The sequence below is a fragment of the Lampetra fluviatilis genome, chromosome 34 (assembly GCF_964198595.1).
Source record: "Lampetra fluviatilis chromosome 34, kcLamFluv1.1, whole genome shotgun sequence".
NCBI lineage: Eukaryota > Metazoa > Chordata > Hyperoartia > Petromyzontiformes > Petromyzontidae > Lampetra > Lampetra fluviatilis.
The window spans coordinates 11,640,265-11,660,899 of NC_136308.1; the positions used below are offsets into that span (position 1 = coordinate 11,640,265).

Genomic DNA, 20,635 nt, shown 5'->3' on the forward strand with positions numbered 1-20,635 from the left:
AGTTTAGCTGGAAGCATATTATATTTTTTGCGACATAGAATTGTAATGCATTACTTACTGTTAGTAGCTCAGCTTATTGGAGAGTATATTTAGTATACTGATGCTACTATGTAGTTTATACTTTAGTTGTTTACGTGGTGGTTTAGTTACTGCAGCTACATACTATTAACACTCCTTCCCTTTATTAATGCTACCCCTATCCCCTCCCTTTGATGCTGCTAATCCTGCATAATGCACGGGCATAATATGACTTTAAACCCCCCGCCCACCTCCTACGCATTTCACAAGTAGTACTAATCCCATATCTGCATTTCCCATAAATATGCTAAATTCCTCTTGATATGCAAATTCTTTTGTCAAGGCGCTCTTCCCCCTCCAACCCAGCTTAAATATACGCTCCAAGCCTGGTGGTGTTTCATTCAGACGCTGTCTTCTCGACAGACCTATTCTTCACCTGAGGACGGCTGCTTGCGTTGTGGCCGAAACGTCGTGAGAATTATTTTATTATGTAAAATTTTTATTATTTTATTATTTCCATTCTACGTGACTTTACCGAAAGAACCAAGAAGAAGGGGGAAGACATCGCGTGTATCACGGACAGCTCCACCCCCACCGCCCCACCCCCTCCACCACACCCCCTCCCCCACACCCCCTCCCCCACACCCCCTCCCCCACACCCCCTCCCCCACACCCCCTCCCCCACACCCCCACACCCCCTCCCCCACACCCCCACACCCCCTCCCCCACACCCCCACACCCCCTCCCCCACACCCCCTCCCCCACACCCCCTCCCCCACACCCCCACCGCCCCAGCCCCTCCCCCCGCGAGGGGCTGGGGCTCAGCCGTGGCGTCGTTTCCGCTGCCTCCCGTTGCGCGTCGACCTCGTTCCACGCGCTGATGACGCTGCCGCTGCTCGTACGTAACCGAGACGTGAATTGGTTCCTGATGTTGTTCGTCGGAGCCCGCACACTCGTGGGGACATGTTACCGTGGTTTGCTTGAACATTGATTTGTGTCCCGTGTAGCGCTTTCGATTTCTCGTGGAACGCCACGGCGTGATTTATCGTCGCTTGTTTTTGCGCCGCTTTTTATTTGGCAATTTAGTCCATGAGCGATGGCTTCGCTTGACGTTTGCCCACCGCGCCGGGAACTCATTTGAGGCTGAGACGACTTAGGAGAGGCTCGGGAAAGGGGTTCAGACGCTCGCCACCAATGTGTTGGGCCGTGAGCGGAGAATCGGGTTGGTAGCGCGGTGGTGATGGTGGTGATGTCGGTGGTGATGGTGGTGATGGTGGTGATGTCGGTGATGTCGGTGGTGATGGTGGTGATGTCGGTGTTGATGGTGGTGATGGTAGTGATGGTGGTGATGTCGGTGGTGATGTCGGTGGTGATGGTGGTGGTGATGGTGTTGATGGTGGTGATGGTGGTGATGTCGGTGGTGATGGTGGTGATGGTGGTGATGTCGGTGATGTCGGTGGTGATGGTGGTGATGTCGGTGTTGATGGTGGTGATGGTAGTGATGGTGGTGATGTCGGTGGTGATGGTGGTGGTGATGGTGTTGATGGTGGTGATGGTGGTGATGTCGGTGGTGATGGTGGTGATGGTGGTGATGTCGGTGATGTCGGTGGTGATGGTGGTGATGTCGGTGGAGATGGTAGTGATGGTGGTGATGTCGGTGGTGATGGTGGTGGTGATGGTGTTGATGGTGGTGATGGTGGTGATGTCGGTGGTGATGGTGGTGATGTCGGTGTTGATGGTGGTGTTGTCGGTGTTGATGGTGGTGATGGTGTTGATGGTGGTGATATCGGTGGTGATGGCATTGATGGTGGTGATGGTGGTGATGTCGGTGTTGATGGTAGTGATGGTGTTGATGGTGGTGATATCGGTGGTGATGGTGTTGATGGTGGTGATGTCGGTGGTGATGGTGGTGATGTCGGTGTTGATGGTAGTGATGGTGTTGATGGTGGTGATATCGGTGGTGATGGCAGTGATGGTGTTGATGGTGTTGATGGTGGTGATGTCGGTGGTGATGGTGGTGATGTCGGTGTTGATGGTAGTGATGGTGTTGATGGTGGTGATATCGGTGATGATGGCAGTGATGGTGTTGATGGTGTTGATGGTGGTGATGTCGGTGGTGATGGTGGTGATGTCGGTGTTGATGGTGGTGTTGTCGGTGTTGATGGTGTTGATGGTGTTGATGGTGTTGATGGTGGTGATATCGGTGGTGATGGCAGTGATGGTAGTGATGGTGGTGATGGTGGTGATGTCGGTGATGTCGGTGGTGATGGTGTTGATGTCGGTGTTGATGGCAGCGATGGTGTTGATGGTGGTGATGGTGGTGATGTCGGTGTTGATGGTGGTGATGATGGTGGTGATGGTGGTGATGGTGGTGATGTCGGTGGTGATGGTGGTGATGTCGGTGTTGATGGTGGTGATGGTGGTGATGTCGGTGTTGATGGCAGTGATGGTAGTGATGGTGATGATGGTGGTGATAATGGTGATGTCGGTGATGTCGGTGGTGATGGTGGTGATGTCGGTGTTGATGGTAGTGATGGTGGTGATGTCGGTGATGGTGGTGATGTCGGTGTTGATGGTGGTGATGGTGGCCCTCGCCAGCACGGAGACACACACAGCGGAGTGTGTGTGGGGGGGGGGTTGTGGAGGGGGCCGTGGGAGGGGGGATGTGTGGGGGGGGGGGCTGTGGGGGGGGCTGTGGGGGCTGTGCTCCGCAGGGGTGTTGGCAAGGGGCGGGGGGGGGGGCGCTGGGTGCGATGTTCTTCTCGCGGTGCCGCACGTGGCGACGTGAACCAGTCGATGCCAATTACCACTTTACTCGTTTTGTCATTTGTCCGCGAAAGTCGCGCTGAGTCGCAGGATTGTTTTACAGGAGGGTCCTGCTGCTGCTGCTGTTACGTTTTTGAGAACTAAAAACCCACCCAGCCCCGTTCGTCTACACTGCAATGCACCTCCGATTAGCACGGTTGGGTACGTGCGGTGCTGCTGCTGCTGCCTGTGATCATCCCGCGCTGTGGAGGCAGCAGCGGTAGCGAGGGTTGGTGGATCACCGCACCGATGTTGTTGTGACACTCCCCTTCCCGCGGGCGTCGAGGTGGTGCCGAACCCCTGGCTCGCCAGGAGAAGACGGCACAGCAAGTGGGATTATCGCCATCTGTTTCCATCTGTACGGGGATTGAGCATTTACCCCTCGCACAAAACGTGGAGTTTTTGTGTGCCCTGGCGCTACGGTTTCCCACCACCCCCTTAAGTGTACAACAATGACAATACATACACACAACTCGTCATTAATTGGCTGAAAACATCCTTATAGTTAAAAAAAACCCCGCTGACAAAAGAGTAATGCGACTCGCGTAAATAAGTAAAGTGAGTCGAGAAAATGTCGACGAACTTTATTTGTGAGTGAGAATTAATGCCGCACAAATTAATGCCGCCCACGTATCCGCTGTGAAGCGACAGATCCTCGGGAGGAGGAAGAAATGAAATGGCGAACCCACATGCCGTCGTGCATCGCTCACGGAGCCCGCGGTCGCCTCCAGCGAGCGACGCGAAGACATCACACGCCAGCAGCAACAACAACAACAAGCTCGCCCCCGGAATACCAATTAACCCTCGTAATGACCGAGAACACGCCACTTACGCTTAAGAGGAGACGTTCACGCCGAGGGAACAAATTGCGGCAATTTTTGTTTCTACGAAATGCTGCGGAACGCGTCCGAGAGTGGAGATGGAGCGGCTGGACTCAGTTGACGTGCAGCTGCCGGGCGGTTTCCTTGCATCGCAGCATCCGAGAGCAGTCGCGTCGAAATGTGGAGGCCTTCATCCAGCAGTGGATAGATCAAGGCTACTGCTGCTGACGATGATGGTGATGCTATGACGTACGGCCCAAAGAGTTGAACACTGACAAAGTGCTGTCTGTTAGCGCGCAACCTATTAAGGCCGGCATGGCACGCGAGGAAGTGGTGCGGCCCGGGACCACTTCATGACGATCAACAACAACAACAACAACAACTGCCATTCGCAGTTACGTAATCACATACAGCGTTTGTGCCAGGCTAGGTGCACGTTTAGGCCGTCACGTGACGTGCGGAAGGCTGGCTGTTGGCAGGCGGTTACGGGACAGACCCAGGTGCTATAGGCTGACTTGGCTGGCTTGGCTAGCAGGTGTGCCCCTTCACGTACACGCTGACACACAAAGACACATACCCCCCCGGTATGTACCGTGTGTGTTGAACTTCTTTCACACCGTACTTAGCCAACCGCGCTAATCGGAGGTGCGGGGGAAGGACCGCAAACTAAACACCACAAACGGTTCTAAAGAAATGAGTTCGTCAATCGAGATGATGATGATTTAAAAGTGCCACAGCTCCCAGTAGGCTTCCTAATGTCGGAAGGCTGAGGACGCAGAAGCGCGTCTGAAAGCGCCGCGCGATGCGCCGCCGCCGCCGCCGCCGCCTGTGTGCGATGGCGGCAGCAGCAGCAGCCAGGAGCCGGAGGCCGCGTGGTGGTGGTGGTGGCTCATGCTACTTGACCAGGTCGGCGAGGTGTTGTGGTCCGTTCGCGGCAAGCGCTGTGTGTGCAATGAGTGTCACCTCATACCCTACACGCCACCAATACGACAGCCCGTTCTGCTGTGACGCCGCGTGCTGTTTTAATAACGCGAATTGGTTTTAACGCGGTGGTGAATGTATTAAGGAACGCATTTTATAAAATATAAAACGCGGATGCGAATTGGATACAACGCGATCGAGCGAACGGAACTACGCAGCGCAAGTAGGAATAAGCGGTGGTGGTGGTGGTAGTGGTGGTGGTGGTGGTAGCAGTGCTGGTGGTGGTGATGGTAGCAGTGCTGGTGGTAGCAGTGGTGGTAGCAGTGGTGGTGGTAGCAGTGGTGGTGGTAGCAGTGGTGGTGGTAGCAGTGGTGGTGGTAGCAGTGGTGGTGGCGGTGCTGGTGGTGGCGGTGCTGGTGGTGGTGGTGGTAGCAGTGCTGGTGGTGGTAGCAGTGCTGGTGGTGGTGGTAGCAGTGCTGGTGGTGGTGGTGGCAGTGTTGGTGGTGGTGGTGGCAGTGTTGGTGGTGGTGGTAGCAGTGCTGGTGGTGGTGGTGGTGGCGGTGCTGGTGGTGGTGGTGGTAGCAGTGCTGGTGGTGGTGGTGCTGGTGGTGGTGGTGCTGGTGGTGCTGGTGGTGGTGGTGGCGGTGCTGGTGGTGGTGGTAGCAGTGCTGGTGGTGGTGGCAGTGGTGTTGGTGGTGGTGGCAGTGGTGTTGGTGGTGCTCGTGGTGCTGGTGGTGGTGGCAGTGGTGTTGGTGGTGGTGGCAGTGGTGGTGGTGGTAGCAGTGCTGGTGGTGGTAGCAGTGCTGGTGGTGCTGGTGGTGGTGCTGGTGGTGCTGGTGGCAGTGCTGGTGGTGGTGGCAGTGGTGGTGCTGGTGGTAGTGGTGGTGGTGGTGGCAGTGCTGCTGGTGGTGGTGGTAGTGCTGGTGGTGGCAGTGCTGGTGGTGGTGGTGGCAGTGCTGGTGGTGGTGGTGGCAGTGCTGGTGGTGGTGGTGGTGGCAGTGTTGGTGGTGGTGGTGGTGGTGGTAGTGCTGGTGGTGGCAGTGCTGGTGGTGGTGGTGGCAGTGCTGGTGGTGGTGGTGGCAGTGGTGGTGGTGGTGGTGGTGGCAGTGCTGGTGGTGGTGGTGGCAGTGGTGGTGGTGGTGGTGGCAGTGCTGGTGGTGGTGGTGGCAGTGCTGGTGCTGGTGGTGGCAGTGCTGGTGGTGGTGGTGGCAGTGCTGGTGGTGGCAGTGCTGCTGGTGGTGGTGGCAGTGCTGCTGGTGGTGGTGGTGGTAGTGCTGGTGGTGGCAGTGCTGCTGGTGGTGGTAGTGCTGGTGGTGGCAGTGCTGGTGGTGGCAGTGCTGGTGGTGGTGGTTGCAGTGCTGGTGGTGGTGGTGGCAGTGCTGGTGGTGGTGGCAGTGTTGGTGGTGGTGGCAGTGCTGGTGGTGGTGGTGGCAGTGCTGGTGGTGGTGGCAGTGCTGGTGGTGGTGGCAGTGCTGGTGGTGGTGGCAGTGCTGGTGGTTGCAGTGCTGGTGGTGGTGGTGGCAGTGCTGGTGGTGGTGGCAGTGTTGGTGGTGGTGGTGGTGGCAGTGCTGCTGCTGCTGCCATAGCGACATTGGCGGCGTCGCTCGCCTGCGGTGGGAGGGCGGCCACCCGCTGGCCACACGTTGCTCGATGCGCGCCCCTCTTTCATGATCAGCGATTGCTGCTGCTGCTGCTGCTCGCTCGTCTCGGATCAGTGACTCCAGTGGCAGCAAACACGTCGGCAATAACAACAACAACAACACATTCCACGTGTTCACGGCCAATTCCGCGCAGTCAAAGTGAAAAATTAATACTAAGTCAACATACTCTTTGGTTCAATCTTGATTTGAAGTTTTCGTGACTGCAGTAATCCATACTCTTTGGTTCTTTCGGTAAAGTCACGTGGGTAGAAAATCAAATAATAATAGAATACGACGTTTCGATTGCAACACAAGCAACCATCATCAGGTAAGAATTAATGAGAAAAAATAAACCTAGGCAACTTAGAAACACAATGCGACACAACACAGAGAGCCGGCCAACACAACAGCCAACACCACACGTGGCTGACCACGCTCCTACAGAATTCCACACAACTCTTCTTTGGAGGAGCGAAGTCGACATCATTTCACTTCTGAAATGAGTAAGGAAATTCGGCGGTGGTGGTGGGAGGAGGGTGCGCCTCTACGATTTACAACCCTTAGCCGCAAGTGGAAATTCCACATTCATCTGGCGGGGGCGAGTTTACCCATCATGTCAAACCGTTGTTGATTTCACCATAAAGTGGTACTAATGTTACTCACCCCGGAGGGATGGTAGACTGATTCAATTCCTCCCCCACTCCACCACCTTGACGAGAACCCAAACAGTTGGGGACGGGGAACGCCTCCAAGTGACGACAACGCGCGAGCTGAGCGAGCAGAGACGGGCACGGGCCCACGTTGATGCTGCTGGTGATGCTGGTGATGCTGCTGCTAATGATGTTGCTGATGATGCTGCTGCTGATGATGATGATGATGCTGATGATGCTGCTGGTGATGATGATGCTGCTGCTGATGATGATGATGATGCTGATGATGCTGCTGGTGATGATGATGCTGCTGGTGATGCTGCTGCTGATGATGTTGCTGATGATGATGCTGATGATGATGCTGCTGCTGATGATGATGCTGCTGATGATGATGATGCTGCTGGTGATGCTGCTGCTGATGATGTTGCTGATGATGATGCTGCTGCTGCTGCTGATGATGATGCTGATGATGATGCTGCTGCTGATGATGATGATGCTGCTGGTGATGCTGGTGATGATGTTGCTGATGATGATGATGCTGCTGCTGCTGATGATGATGATGATGTTGATGATGATGCTGATGATGCTGATGATGCTGCTGGTGATGCTGCTGCTGATGATGATGCTGCTGCTGATGATGCTGCTGATGATGATGCTGCTGCTGATGATGCTGCTGCTGATGATGATGCTGCTGGTGATGCTGGTGATGATGCTGATGATGATGCTGCTGATGATGATGCTGCTGCTGCTGATGATGATGCTGCTGCTGCTGATGATGCTGCTGCTGATGCTGCTGCTGCCACATAGCGGTGGGCTCGCTGTGGATGGCGATCTACTGGCGCGGCAGTTAGAAACGTGGGGCATGTTCCTTAGATCCACCCCCCTGGCCCCACTCCCCTCCGCGTACCGCTGTTGTCTACCCAGCAGAATACATGGCCCACCAGATCACGTGCTGTGGGGTAAACTGTGGGGCTACTTCTACCAGATCACGTGGGGTGGGGTCGGCTGCACCTTTGACCTGCGTGTTATATTGAGTGGTTAGGGGCGCCACATTTGGCGAGATGTTAACTCCCTCGCCTGGTGTCCAGGAGGGACGTGGGTTCGATCCCCGACCCTGACGTCGGTTGTATATTTGGAGTTTGCGTCTCTCCCCCACCTCGCCCCCCCACCCCCTCCTGGTCACGTGGATTTTTCTCCGGCTCCTCCGCTTTTTTTTGCCCTCTTCATTTCGAAACAACGCCACGCGTTTAGAGTATTTGACTGCTGCTAAACATTTCCACACGATGATGAGAAAGTTATCGTGTGTGATCGCCGGATTGCTTCTGAAAAAGAAAAGATCTGCTGTGTTCAGTGGGGGCCTATCCTGTTACGTCTGTTTGTAACAGTTGTAGGTGGTGGCGAGGGCTGATGTGGTTGTCCTCGTGTGCGCGTGGTGGTCCACAGGGGCGGCGATGGAGCCACAGGATGGCAAGGAGCAACGCGGAGCGAGAGACGACAGGGAGGAGACGGACTGGACTTACACTGGTAAGGCGGAGCGAGCGTGTGAGCCTCAAGGTGCACATGGCCTGGCACATGCGTCGTGGTGACGTCACCGCCACTTAGTGGCGAATGGCGGTTGATGTTGTATGTGAGCGCGTGCGTGACCTCCTGCCAGCCGACGTTCGACACTTCACGTGGCCTTGAAGTGCACGCAGCCTGGCACAGGCGCCGTAGTGACTCAACTGCCACTTAGTGGCGAATGGCGATTGTTGTTGTTGTTGCGTGTGCGCGTGTCGCATCGTGTGCACTTTTCGACTGTGGCGTTGCGACGTCTCGTGAACGGCTTGCCCCAATCGGACAATTCGAGGGCGATCTGAAACAACTCCACGCGGCTACTCCTCAAGCACTCGAATCGGGGATGTCAAATCTTGACGACGTCAATTTGTTATCTGTTGCAATCCCCCTCCAAAAATGCCACGGGACAGTAGGAGGAGGAGATGATAGTGGACGGCCACGGGTGGCGCATCTGACAGGCTTCCCAGCTTTTACTGATTGGCCGGGTAGAGGACGGGGGGGGGGGTAAAATGGGCGAGGTACGGGCTGGAGAAGATGTGGTGCGGCAGGATGTGGATCTGAGTGGACTTGCCGATGAGTCTTACCAGCGGTGTCGAGGTTGGGCCTCTGTGGAGGAGGCTCACGAACGACGCTGCGATGGGCGGTTGATAGGTGCTCGCGAACAGCACTTGGCCCCACGTGTGTGTCCGTCCGTGCGCGCGTGCGAACGTGAGGATGAGTGGCAGTGGGGTCACTTCACACAGCAGCCTCCACCCCTGTGCATCCTCACCCCGTCCCTTGATCCCTCCCCCTCTCCCAGCTGATGGTGATGACAATCGATGATCGATGTTCGTAGATACTGATTTATGATGATGATTAATGGATAATGGATGTTGGTTGATGATGATCATCATCATAACGCTGGATGACGGTAGACGTTGATGTGTGGGGGGCATGTTGATGATGTTGATGAGAAGATAGATGGCATTGGGTTAATGCTGCCCAAGACGGGACATCACCAAGTGTTGTGTGGAGCGATGCCGGATTGTCCCCGTGGGGTTTCCTGCGGGTTCTCCCGTTCCCTGGCGACGCCGAAGCGACGGGACCCGCGAGACGTGTCTGGTAACTCACCCAACATCCCGATGCTGAACAATTCCGAGAAAATTACTCGATTGGTAATTACACGAAGCAGCAACACCGAGCACCCTCCCCACCCACCACCCCTCCGTGGCAATTAAAACCAAAAACCTGTCGGCATCCTCCTGAGAAGTGATTATTGAGAGTCCCGTGAGCCTCAGTGAGGAGTCCCGATGCGCTCCGGGGTTGAGCACGCGCCCAACGCGACTCTCGCCTCGGATTGGTCGCCGCTCGCGAGTCAATGGAACGCGACAACCACCACCACCGTCACCACCACCACCACCACCATCGTCACCACCACCGTCACCACCACCACCACCACCGTCACCACCACCACCGTCACCACCACCATCGTCACCACCACCACCGTCACCACCGCCACCACCACCGTCACCACCACCACCACCGTCGTCACCACCACCACCACCGTCGTCACCACCACCACCACCACCGTCGTCACCACCACCACCACCGTCACCGTCACAAAGGGCGTGAGAATGGACAAAGTTCACTCGCAGGTGCACTCCCAGCCGAGGTCGCTCTGCGCACAGCACACGCAGCACGCAGTACACACACACAGCACACTCACACTACACACACACAGTACACACACAGTACACACACACACAGCACACTCACACAGTACACACACACAGCACACACACACACTACACACACACACACAGTACACACACACAGCACACTCACACAGTACACACACACACAGCACACTCACACACCACACACACACATAGCACACTCACACTACACACACACAGTACACACACAGTACACACACAGCACACTCACACAGTGCACACACACACTACACACACACAGTACATACACACAGTACACACACACAGTACACACACAGCACACTCACACACAGTACACACACAGCACACACACACACAGCACACTCACACACAGTACACACACAGCACACACACACAGCACACACACACAGCACACAGTACACACACACAGTACACACACACAGTACACACACAGTACACACACAGTACACACACACACAGTACACACACAGTACACCCACACACAGTACACACAGTACACACACAGCACACACACACAGTACACACAGCACACACACAGTACACACACAGTACACACAGCACACGCACAAAGCACACGCAAACAGCACACACCACACACACACAGCACACACACACAGCACACACACACGCAGTACACACGCAGTACACACACAGCACACACACAGCACACGCACACAGACAGCACACACACACAGCACACACACAGCACACACACAGCACACACACAGCACACACACACAGCACACACACACAGCACACACACAGCACACAAAACACACACACAGCACACACACACACAGCACACACACAGCACACACACACACAGCACACACACACAGCATACACACACACAGCACACACACAGCACACTCACACACAGCACACTCACACACAGCACACTCACACAACACACACACAGCACACACACACACAGCACACACACACAGTACACACACACACAGCACACACACACACGCAGCACAGGTTCGTGGTGTCGGTGGGCTGTGTGCCTCACGACACGCGAGTGAAGGGAGGCACGAGGAGTAATTCTGGTCGGGGTCCCGGCATTCACGGGCGTTTCACAATAGCACTTGCCCCAACGTTCTGCTGAGACTATATGGGGGATCTTTACATTTGTCTTTTGGGAGCAATGGTCGTGGTGATGGTGGTGGTGATGGTAGTGGTGACGGTGGTGGTGGTGATTGCAGCTGTGTGTGTATTTGATAAGGTGAGCATGTTAAGTGTTCAGGTGAATGTGGTGCAATATTCACGCGAGTCAGTGTCGTGGTGAGCCACACAGCGCAGGTGACTGTGCAGGTGAGTGAGTGTCGTGGTGAGTCACTGTGCAGGTGAGTGAGTGTCGTGGTGAGTCACTGTGCAGGTGAGTGAGTGTCGTGGTGAGTCACTGTGCAGACGTGTGAGTGTCGTGGTGAGCCAGGTGAGTGAGTGTCGTGGTGAGTCACTGTGCAGGTGAGTGAGTGGCGTGGTGAGTCACTGTGCAGGTGAGTGAGTGTCGTGGTGAGTCACTGTGCAGGTGAGTGAGTGTCGTGGTGAGTCACTGTGCAGACGAGTGAGTGTCGTGGTGAGTCACTGTGCAGGTGAGTGAGTGTCGTGGTGAGTCACTGTGCAGACGAGTGAGTGTCGTGGTGAGTCACTGTGCAGACGAGTGAGTGTCGTGGTGAGTCACTGTGCAGGTGAGTGAGTGTCGTGGTGAGTCACTGTGCAGGTGAGTGAGTGTCGTGGTGAGTCACTGTGCATGTGAGTGAGTGTCGTGGTGAGTCACTGTGCAGGTGAGTGAGTGTCGTGGTGAGTCACTGTGCATGTGAGTGAGTGTCGTGGTGAGTCACTGTGCAGGTGAGTGAGTGTCGTGGTGAGTCACTGTGCAGGTGAGTGAGTGTCGTGGTGAGTCACTGTGCAGGTGAGTGAGTGTCGTGGTGAGTCACTGTGCAGGTGAGTGAGTGGCGTGGTGAGTCACTGTGCAGGTGAGTGAGTGTCGTGGTGAGTCACTGTGCAGGTGAGTGAGTGTCGTGGTGAGTCACTGTGCAGGTGAGTGAGTGTCGTGGTGAGTCACTGTGCAGGTGAGTGAGTGTCGTGGTGAGTCACTGTGCAGGTGAGTGAGTGTCGTGGTGAGTCACTGTGCATGTGAGTGAGTGTCGTGGTGAGTCACTGTGCAGGTGAGTGAGTGTCGTGGTGAGTCACTGTGCAGGTGAGTGAGTGTCGTGGTGAGTCACTGTGCAGACGTGTGAGTGTCGTGGTGAGCCAGGTGAGTGAGTGTCGTGGTGAGTCACTGTGCATGTGAGTGAGTGGCGTGGTGAGTCACTGTGCAGGTGAGTGAGTGTCGTGGTGAGTCACTGTGCAGGTGAGTGAGTGTCGTGGTGAGTCACTGTGCAGACGAGTGAGTGTCGTGGTGAGTCACTGTGCATGTGAGTGAGTGTCGTGGTGAGTCACTGTGCAGGTGAGTGAGTGTCGTGGTGAGTCACTGTGCAGACGAGTGAGTGTCGTGGTGAGTCACTGTGCATGTGAGTGAGTGTCGTGGTGAGTCACTGTGCAGGTGAGTGAGTGTCGTGGTGAGTCACTGTGCATGTGAGTGAGTGTCGTGGTGAGTCACTGTGCAGGTGAGTGAGTGTCGTGGTGAGTCACTGTGCAGACGAGTGAGTGTCGTGGTGAGTCACTGTGCATGTGAGTGAGTGTCGTGGTGAGTCACTGTGCAGGTGAGTGAGTGTCGTGGTGAGTCACTGTGCATGTGAGTGAGTGTCGTGGTGAGTCACTGTGCAGGTGAGTGAGTGTCGTGGTGAGTCACTGTGCATGTGAGTGAGTGTCGTGGTGAGTCACTGTGCATGTGAGTGAGTGTCGTGGTGAGTCACTGTGCAGGTGAGTGAGTGTCGTGGTGAGTCACTGTGCAGGTGAGTGAGTGTCGTGGTGAGTCACTGTGCAGGTGAGTGAATGTCGTGGTGAGTCACTGTGCAGGTGAGTGAATGTCGTGGTGAGTCACTGTGCAGGTGAGTGAGTGTCGTGGTGAGTCACTGTGCAGGTGAGTGAGTGTCGTGGTGAGTCACTGTGCATGTGAGTGAGTGTCGTGGTGAGTCACTGTGCAGGTGAGTGAGTGTCGTGGTGAGTCACTGTGCAGGTGAGTGAGTGTCGTGGTGAGTCACTGTGCAGGTGAGTGAGTGTCGTGGTGAGTCACTGTGCAGGTGAGTGAGTGTCGTGGTGAGTCACTGTGCAGACGAGTGAGTGTCGTGGTGAGTCACTGTGCAGGTGAGTGAGTGTCGTGGTGAGTCACTGTGCAGGTGAGTGAGTGTCGTGGTGAGTCACTGTGCAGGTGAGTGAGTGTCGTGGTGAGTCACTGTGCATGTGAGTGAGTGTCGTGGTGAGTCACTGTGCATGTGAGTGAGTGTCGTGGTGAGTCACTGTGCAGGTGAGTGAGTGTCGTGGTGAGTCACTGTGCATGTGAGTGAGTGTCGTGGTGAGTCACTGTGCAGGTGAGTGAGTGTCGTGGTGAGTCACTGTGCAGGTGAGTGAGTGTCGTGGTGAGTCACTGTGCAGACGAGTGAGTGTCGTGGTGAGTCACTGTGCATGTGAGTGAGTGTCGTGGTGAGTCACTGTGCAGGTGAGTGAGTGTCGTGGTGAGTCACTGTGCATGTGAGTGAGTGTCGTGGTGAGTCACTGTGCAGGTGAGTGAGTGTCGTGGTGAGTCACTGTGCATGTGAGTGAGTGTCGTGGTGAGTCACTGTGCAGACGAGTGAGTGTCGTGGTGAGTCACTGTGCAGGTGAGTGAGTGTCGTGGTGAGTCACTGTGCAGACGAGTGAGTGTCGTGGTGAGTCACTGTGCAGGTGAGTGAGTGTCGTGGTGAGTCACTGTGCAGACGAGTGAGTGTCGTGGTGAGTCACTGTGCAGGTGAGTGAGTGTCGTGGTGAGTCACTGTGCAGGTGAGTGAGTGTCGTGGTGAGTCACTGTGCAGGTGAGTGAGTGTCGTGGTGAGCCAGGTGAGTGTGGATGTTGAGCTGCGCGTCACACCGCGTTGGTATGCAGCGCGGTATCGTCGGCTGAGCCTTGCGGCCAACTTTCCTAATCCTCCGCACGCCTCTAATAGGATAGAGAAGATATTTATTTATTTTCCCTGAAAACGTAATCCGTTTATAAAATACTGTCGAGAAAAGACAGCATTTGGCCTCGGGGAGTGGGCATGTGCCGAATGAAATAGGCAGCGTGTTCCTGACAGCGCTCGACAGGGTTTAGATGTGTTCCAAGCGCCACGTGTTTGCCAGTGTCCGCTTTGAATCCTTAGTGTAGTCATTGCGGGGACGGTTATAATAAGTACACCAGCCAGCCTCCGCCTCCTCCTCCTCCCCCCTTCCCCCACCCCACACACCACTCACGTCTCAATTTCCCTGTCAGGATCCCGAAAAGATTGCCATGGACGTCACTCCCATCACACCCTTACCACGCTCGTAGGGTTGACACCTTTGTTATAGAGATAAAATAGAAACGGGACGCATCGTAGCAGGAAGAAGACTCTCACACGATCAGAAGATGGGACGACCACCGCGTGTGGATGCATCGTCTAGGTTGGTTGGAGCACCGTCGTCATCGGTGCTGCTTGTTGCTGTGGTCGTTGTTACATAAGCGACAAAACCCGGGACGCGTAAACCTCCCGTGGAAGAGACGCAGATTTACGGAAGGAATGGGGCGCCACCCCCCCGGCGGCTGTTACCGCTCGCTGGAGATTCGCGACGAATGAGGGAGCGCTTTTGGTTTTTGGCGTCCGCGGGTCGTTTGAACGCTGGATTCTCCCCCCTGGCGGGGGGGGGGGGGGGTCCAGTCCCGGTTCTCAGGTGGAGCGGCGAGTGGGATGACAACCCTCGAATCCGGTCGCCAATAAAAACTTGCCACGGAGGACCCCCATAGAGCGACATGCAGAGACCCGCAGACGTCAACAGAGACCCGCAGACGTACACAGAGAGACCCACAGACTAACACAGAGACCCGCAGACGTACACAGAGACCCGCAGACGTACACAGAGACCCGCAGACGTACACAGAGACCCGCAGACGTACACAGAGACCCGCAGACGTACACAGAGACCCGCAGACGTACACAGAGACCCGCAGACGTACACAGAGACCCGCAGACGTACACAGAGACCCGCAGACGTACACAGAGACCCGCAGACGTACACAGAGACCCGCAGACGTACACAGAGACCCGCAGACGTACACAGAGACCCGCAGACGTACACAGAGACCCGCAGACGTCCACAGAGACCCGCAGACGTACACAGAGACCCGCAGACGTACACAGAGACCCGCAGACGTACACAGAGACCCGCAGACGTACACAGAGACCCGCAGACGTACACAGAGACCCGCAGACGTCCACAGAGACCCGCAGACGTACACAGAGACCCGCAGACGTACACAGAGAGACCCGCAGACGTACACAGAGACCCACAGACTGACACAGAGACCCACAGACTGACACAGAGACCCACAGACTGACACAGAGACCCACAGACTGACACAGAGACCCACAGACTGACACAGAGAGACCCACAGACGTACACAGAGAGACCCACAGACGTACACAGAGAGCCGCAGACTTCAATGGAGACCCGCGGTGGCGAGATGTTGTCTACCTCGCTTGGTCAACAGGGGTCGTGGGTTCGATCCCGACCCTGACGACCCGCTACATATTTGGAGACTGCGTGTCTCTATCTCCGGGCCCTCCGGGGTTTCCCCTCCACATTGAGACACTTGAGTTGAAAGTGTTTGGCTGCTGCTGTTGTAATGTCCACGTGATGATAAGCCACTTCGCTGGGCTATCATTTGTGATCGCCAAGAGCTACTTGGCTCAGGGGGGCCTTACCTGGTACAATAAAAACAAGAGTTAGTTCGTGAACAGCGGCGTGAATTGACGGTCTCAGCGCGGTCACCCGTGTTCGCACATGAAGCAAAGGTCCCCCGTATAGCCTTTAACAGATTGTAGAGGCAAGCACTGTCAAAGAGCACACGATGAAGGCGGGCGACATGGCACGAGAGTTGTTGTCAATATCACGCCCGGCCGCCTTTGTCTCCGAGGTGCTGATGTTGTACACACGGCACCCGGCTGATGTGCTCATTTAATGCTGAGCCGACCTAGGCGCGGGCCCTCGTCCGTTTAAAATATTCGTTGTCTTGTTATTGGTCGTGAGCGGGAATCGAACTCGGACGGCTGGGGTCTTAGCGCGGCGCGCTCCGACCACTGCACAAAGACAAAGACCCCCCATTTAGCCTCTAACAGACTTTATTTCTAGATTTGAAGCTTTCGTGACTGCAAGGATTCATATTCTTAGGTTTTTTCGGTAAAGTCACGTAGGTAAAAAATAAATAAATAAAAGTAAAATAAAAATAAAATAAAAATCACGACGTTTCGGAGGCAACACAAGCTTCCGTCTTCAGGTGAAGACGGAAGCACACTCTGCCACTGTGCGTGTGTGACACACTCTGCCACTGTGCGTGTGTGACACACTCTGCCACTGTGTGTGTGTGACACACTCTGCCACTGTGCGTGTGTGACACACTCTGCCACTGTGTGTGTGTGACACACGAGTGTGGGATAGAGGGGAGGGGGGTAGCAGCATGCGCCCTCTCGAGCTCTGAGCCGAGAGGGACAATCGCTTTGATTGACGGGCGACGATCGCTTTTTGCACCACGCACGGAGGCGTCGCTCCCAGCGGGGAGACGACGACGAGGAGGACGAGGAGGAGGTTTGGGCCCCCGGGGCTCCGTGCACACGACGACACACGGGCGGGCTGGGAGTGGGGGGGGGACTGTGCTCGCACACGGTGGTGCACTGCTTGCCGGCCGCAATAGCCGTCGCCGCTTGGTCGTGGCGAGGCGAAGACGCGAGTGGGGATTCACCGCGAGGATGACGGCTAGAGGAAAGTGAGGAGGAGGGAGGGAGGGAGGTAGGGAACGTAGGGAGGGAGGGTAGAGATGGCTTGCCGCCGCTGGTCGGTGGGTGGGCGCATGAGAGAGGGGGGTCTGTTCCGTGTCAATTCTAATAATTTAATATCTTTATTGTGTTTTTGTTATGAGCTCTGTCAGGAGAGCGGCGATTGATCACGAGCCGTGAGACGAGCCCCGTCCGTCTTGGCCACGAGGGCATGGTTGTGTGCCATCGCTTCCGTGGGGAGCGGTGGCGCAGTGGTTAGCGTGCCGCGCTACGAGCTCGGCGACGCGAGTTCCATTCCCGCCCCGCTCACGTCCGAGGCCAGTGACGAACATGTCAACGTGTCCTGGGCCTCCCCTAGGTCATTTCAGCCTCAAATGAGTACCTGGTACAGTGTGGAAATCAGCACTGGGGAGGCGCAGACTGCTGGACGTGGTGCCGGCCACCCACCCCCCCCTCGTGTGCCGTGGCGGCCTTCGAATGTGCGACTCGTAAAACGGCACTCGCCCCAACTGGGCGCTAAAAGGCTACACGGGGGGATCTTTGTCTTCGTGCGCACTTTGCAGAAGCGACGCGTGCCTTGTCGAATCAACTCACTCGTTGACCCTTTCGCAGCGCACCGAGACGCGCAGTCCCCTGCACGAGAGATTCCCCCCCCCCTCCCCAATATTTCCGTCGTGATAGATTTTTTTCTCATTCATGGATGGTAATAATTCACAATCAATCATCGGCAGCAGCAGCAGCACCACCGTCACCACTTAGCAGCAGCAGCAGCCATGGTCTCTCCACTGCTGGCTGGAGGTCTATCCCCAGAGTCGTCGCGCTCTCTCACAGCTCATCGAGCTGGGATCGCGCCTCGCTCGCATGACGCGCTCGCTTAAGAAGCACGTGGCGCGAAACGTCGGACATCGTGCCGAACGACACTGCGACGCGACCCCGAGAGGACAGCGCGGAGAGCCGCAGAGTAGCACATGCCCAGCGGTAGTCGACAAAGCATCAGCTGCTGACGCTGGTGAGGATTGCATTGCTCCATCTCCCGGCTGGACGTGCTCTCTGGTTCATCGCCTTTGGCTCCGACTCTTATTATTATTATTCGTGACCCGTCCGCCAAAAAACCCCCCGTAAATGTTTAAAGCCTTTTCCATTCAAGGCCACGCGGTCTCGCTATTGACGGACGTGTTGAGTTGTGTTTCCTTATTTGTGCTTGTGCACCGCTGCCAATGCAGTGTCAACCAACATCATTTGTTTTAACTTCTAGCGACGCGTCCTGCCCACGTCCGCTTGACTTTCCTTAGCAGTCAATGTGCCCTGTGTGCTACAATCCACGTGCTACTCTCGCTGTCTCTCAATGTAATCATCATCTCAACACCCACTGCTAAATGAAGATCAATGCGATGTCTCTTCCCGTGCGTGTGTCTGTCAGTGTAACTCCAAGCATTCGCCTCCCCACGATTTTTTTCGTACTTTTACACTCTTTTCACAGTTACTAATTAAATAATAAATATATATATTTTATCACGTATAGCCCTTCATGAATCCACTGCTGGATGAAGGCATCCGCAAGCCCCCCCCCCCGCATCCGCCGCCACCACATCTCTTGACATTGCCACTACAGCCGTTGAAGTTGGCCAGCCTCAAAGAGCCTGCTTCGCGCCTGCGACATACATGGCGTGCCTGCGACATACATGGCGTGCCTGCGACATACATGGCGTGAACAATGCGGGGGTTGGTTTGGTTCTAGACGGGCGGCACAGAGCAAATAGAACATATGGAATAAGATAAGTCAGAAGGGATCGCAAGTGAACGGCGCGCGCTGTACGTATCGTATGCAAGTTGAACTTCTTTCGCACCGTACGTAGCCAACCCTACTCGTGGGAGGTGCTTTGCACGGCGTTTCCGCGAGGGTAGAGGCGCATCCCTGCAAGTTGCGGAGACCCGCGTGCGGTTCCGCGGTCGGACGTGGACGGCCACGCGCGCTGCGCGCGCTCTTGTTGAGTCTTCTCCATCGTTTGATCCCCCCCCCCCCCTCGTCACCCCCCGCCTCTCTTCCCCGCACGGTTAAGCCGCTAAGTGAGCGCTGCCCGAGACCGGCGTGGAGGAGAGTGATTCTCCGAGAGGGTTCTGGGTTAATTGTCTATCGAGCGCCACGCGCCACCGATTGTGCGTTGAGTTATTCCCGTGCCAGGGCCCCGCAGTTATCGCGCGCAGAGAACAGCGGCGGGGGGTGGGGAGACGAGAGAGGAGGGGGGAGACGAGAGGGAGGGGGGGGGAGACGAGAGGGAGGGGGGGGGGAGACGAGAGGGAGGGGGGGGGGGAGACGAGAGGGAGGGGGGGGGGAGACGAGAGGGAGGGGGGTGGGGAGACGAGAGGGAGGGGGGTGGGGAGACGAGAGGGAGGGGGGGGGGGAGACGAGAGGGAGGGGGGTGGGGAGACGAGAGGGAGGGGGGTGGGGAGACGAGAGGGAGGGGGGTGGGGAGACGAGAGGGAGGGGGGTGGGGAGACGAGAGGGAGGGGGGTGGGGAGACGAGAGGGAGGGGGGTGGGGAGACGAGAGGGAGGTGGGGGGGGAGACGAGAGGGAGGGGGGTGGGGAGACGAGAGGGAGGGGGGTGGGGAGACGAGAGGGAGGGGGGTGGGGAGACGAGAGGGAGGGGGGTGGGGAGACGAGAGGGAGGGGGGTGGGGAGACGAGAGGGAGGTGGGGGGGAGACGAGAGGGAGGGGGGTGGGGAGACGAGAGGGAGGGGGGTGGGGAGACGAGAGGGAGGGGGGTGGGGAGACGAGAGGGAGGGGGGTGGGGAGACGAGAGGGAGGGGGGGGGGAGACGAGAGGGAGGGGGGTGGGGAGACGAGAGGGAGGGGGGTGGGGAGACGAGAGGGAGGGGGGTGGGGAGACGAGAGGGAGGGGGGTGGGGAGACGAGAGGGAGGGGGGTGGGGAGACGAGAGGGAGGGGGGTGGGGAGACGAGAGGGAGGGGGGTGGGGAGACGAGAGGGAGGGGGGTGGGGAGACGAGAGGGAGGTGGGGGGGAGACGAGAGGGAGGGGGGTGGGGAGACGAGAGGGAGGGGGGTGGGGAGACGAGAGGGAGGGGGGTGGGGAGACGAGAGGGAGGGGGGTGGGGAGACGAGAGGGAGGGGGGTGGGGAGACGAGAGGGAGGGGGGGTGGGGAGACGAGAGGGAGGGGGGGTGGGGAGACGAGAGGGAGGGGGGTGGGGAGACGAGAGGGAGGGGGGTGGGGAGACGAGAGGGAGGGGGGGGGAGACGAGAGGGAGGGGGGCTGGGGAGACGAGAGGGAGGGGGAGAGGAGACGAGAGGGAGGGGGGTGGGGAGACGAGAGGGAGGGGGGTGGGGAGACGAGAGGGAGGTGGGGGGGAGACGAGAGGGAGGGGGGGTGGGGAGACGAGAGGGAGGGGGGTGGGGAGACGAGAGGGAGGGGGGGTGGGGAGACGAGAGGGAGGGGGGTGGGGAGACGAGAGGGAGGGGGGTGGGGAGACGAGAGGGAGGGGGGTGGGGAGACGAGAGGGAGGGGGGTGGGGAGACGAGAGGGAGGGGGGTGGGGAGACGAGAGGGAGGGGGGTGGGGAGACGAGAGGGAGGGGGGTGGGG

General features: G+C 57.0%; 1 protein-coding gene across 3 annotated transcripts in view; it reads left to right on the forward strand.

Moving 5' to 3' along the window:
* Positions 1 to 20,635, forward strand: part of LOC144944398 (receptor-type tyrosine-protein phosphatase gamma-like) — a 509,515-nt gene that overhangs the window by 57,959 nt on the left and 430,921 nt on the right. For all 3 annotated transcript variants that reach the window (XR_013639578.1, XM_078872535.1, XM_078872536.1), the window contains exon 2: positions 8,299 to 8,379. Coding sequence is in view for 2 of the 3 variants with exons in the window: in XM_078872535.1 (XP_078728661.1) it covers positions 8,299 to 8,379 (81 nt within the window). In the remaining variant the exon portion in view is untranslated. The remainder of the gene's footprint in view (positions 1 to 8,298; positions 8,380 to 20,635) is intronic.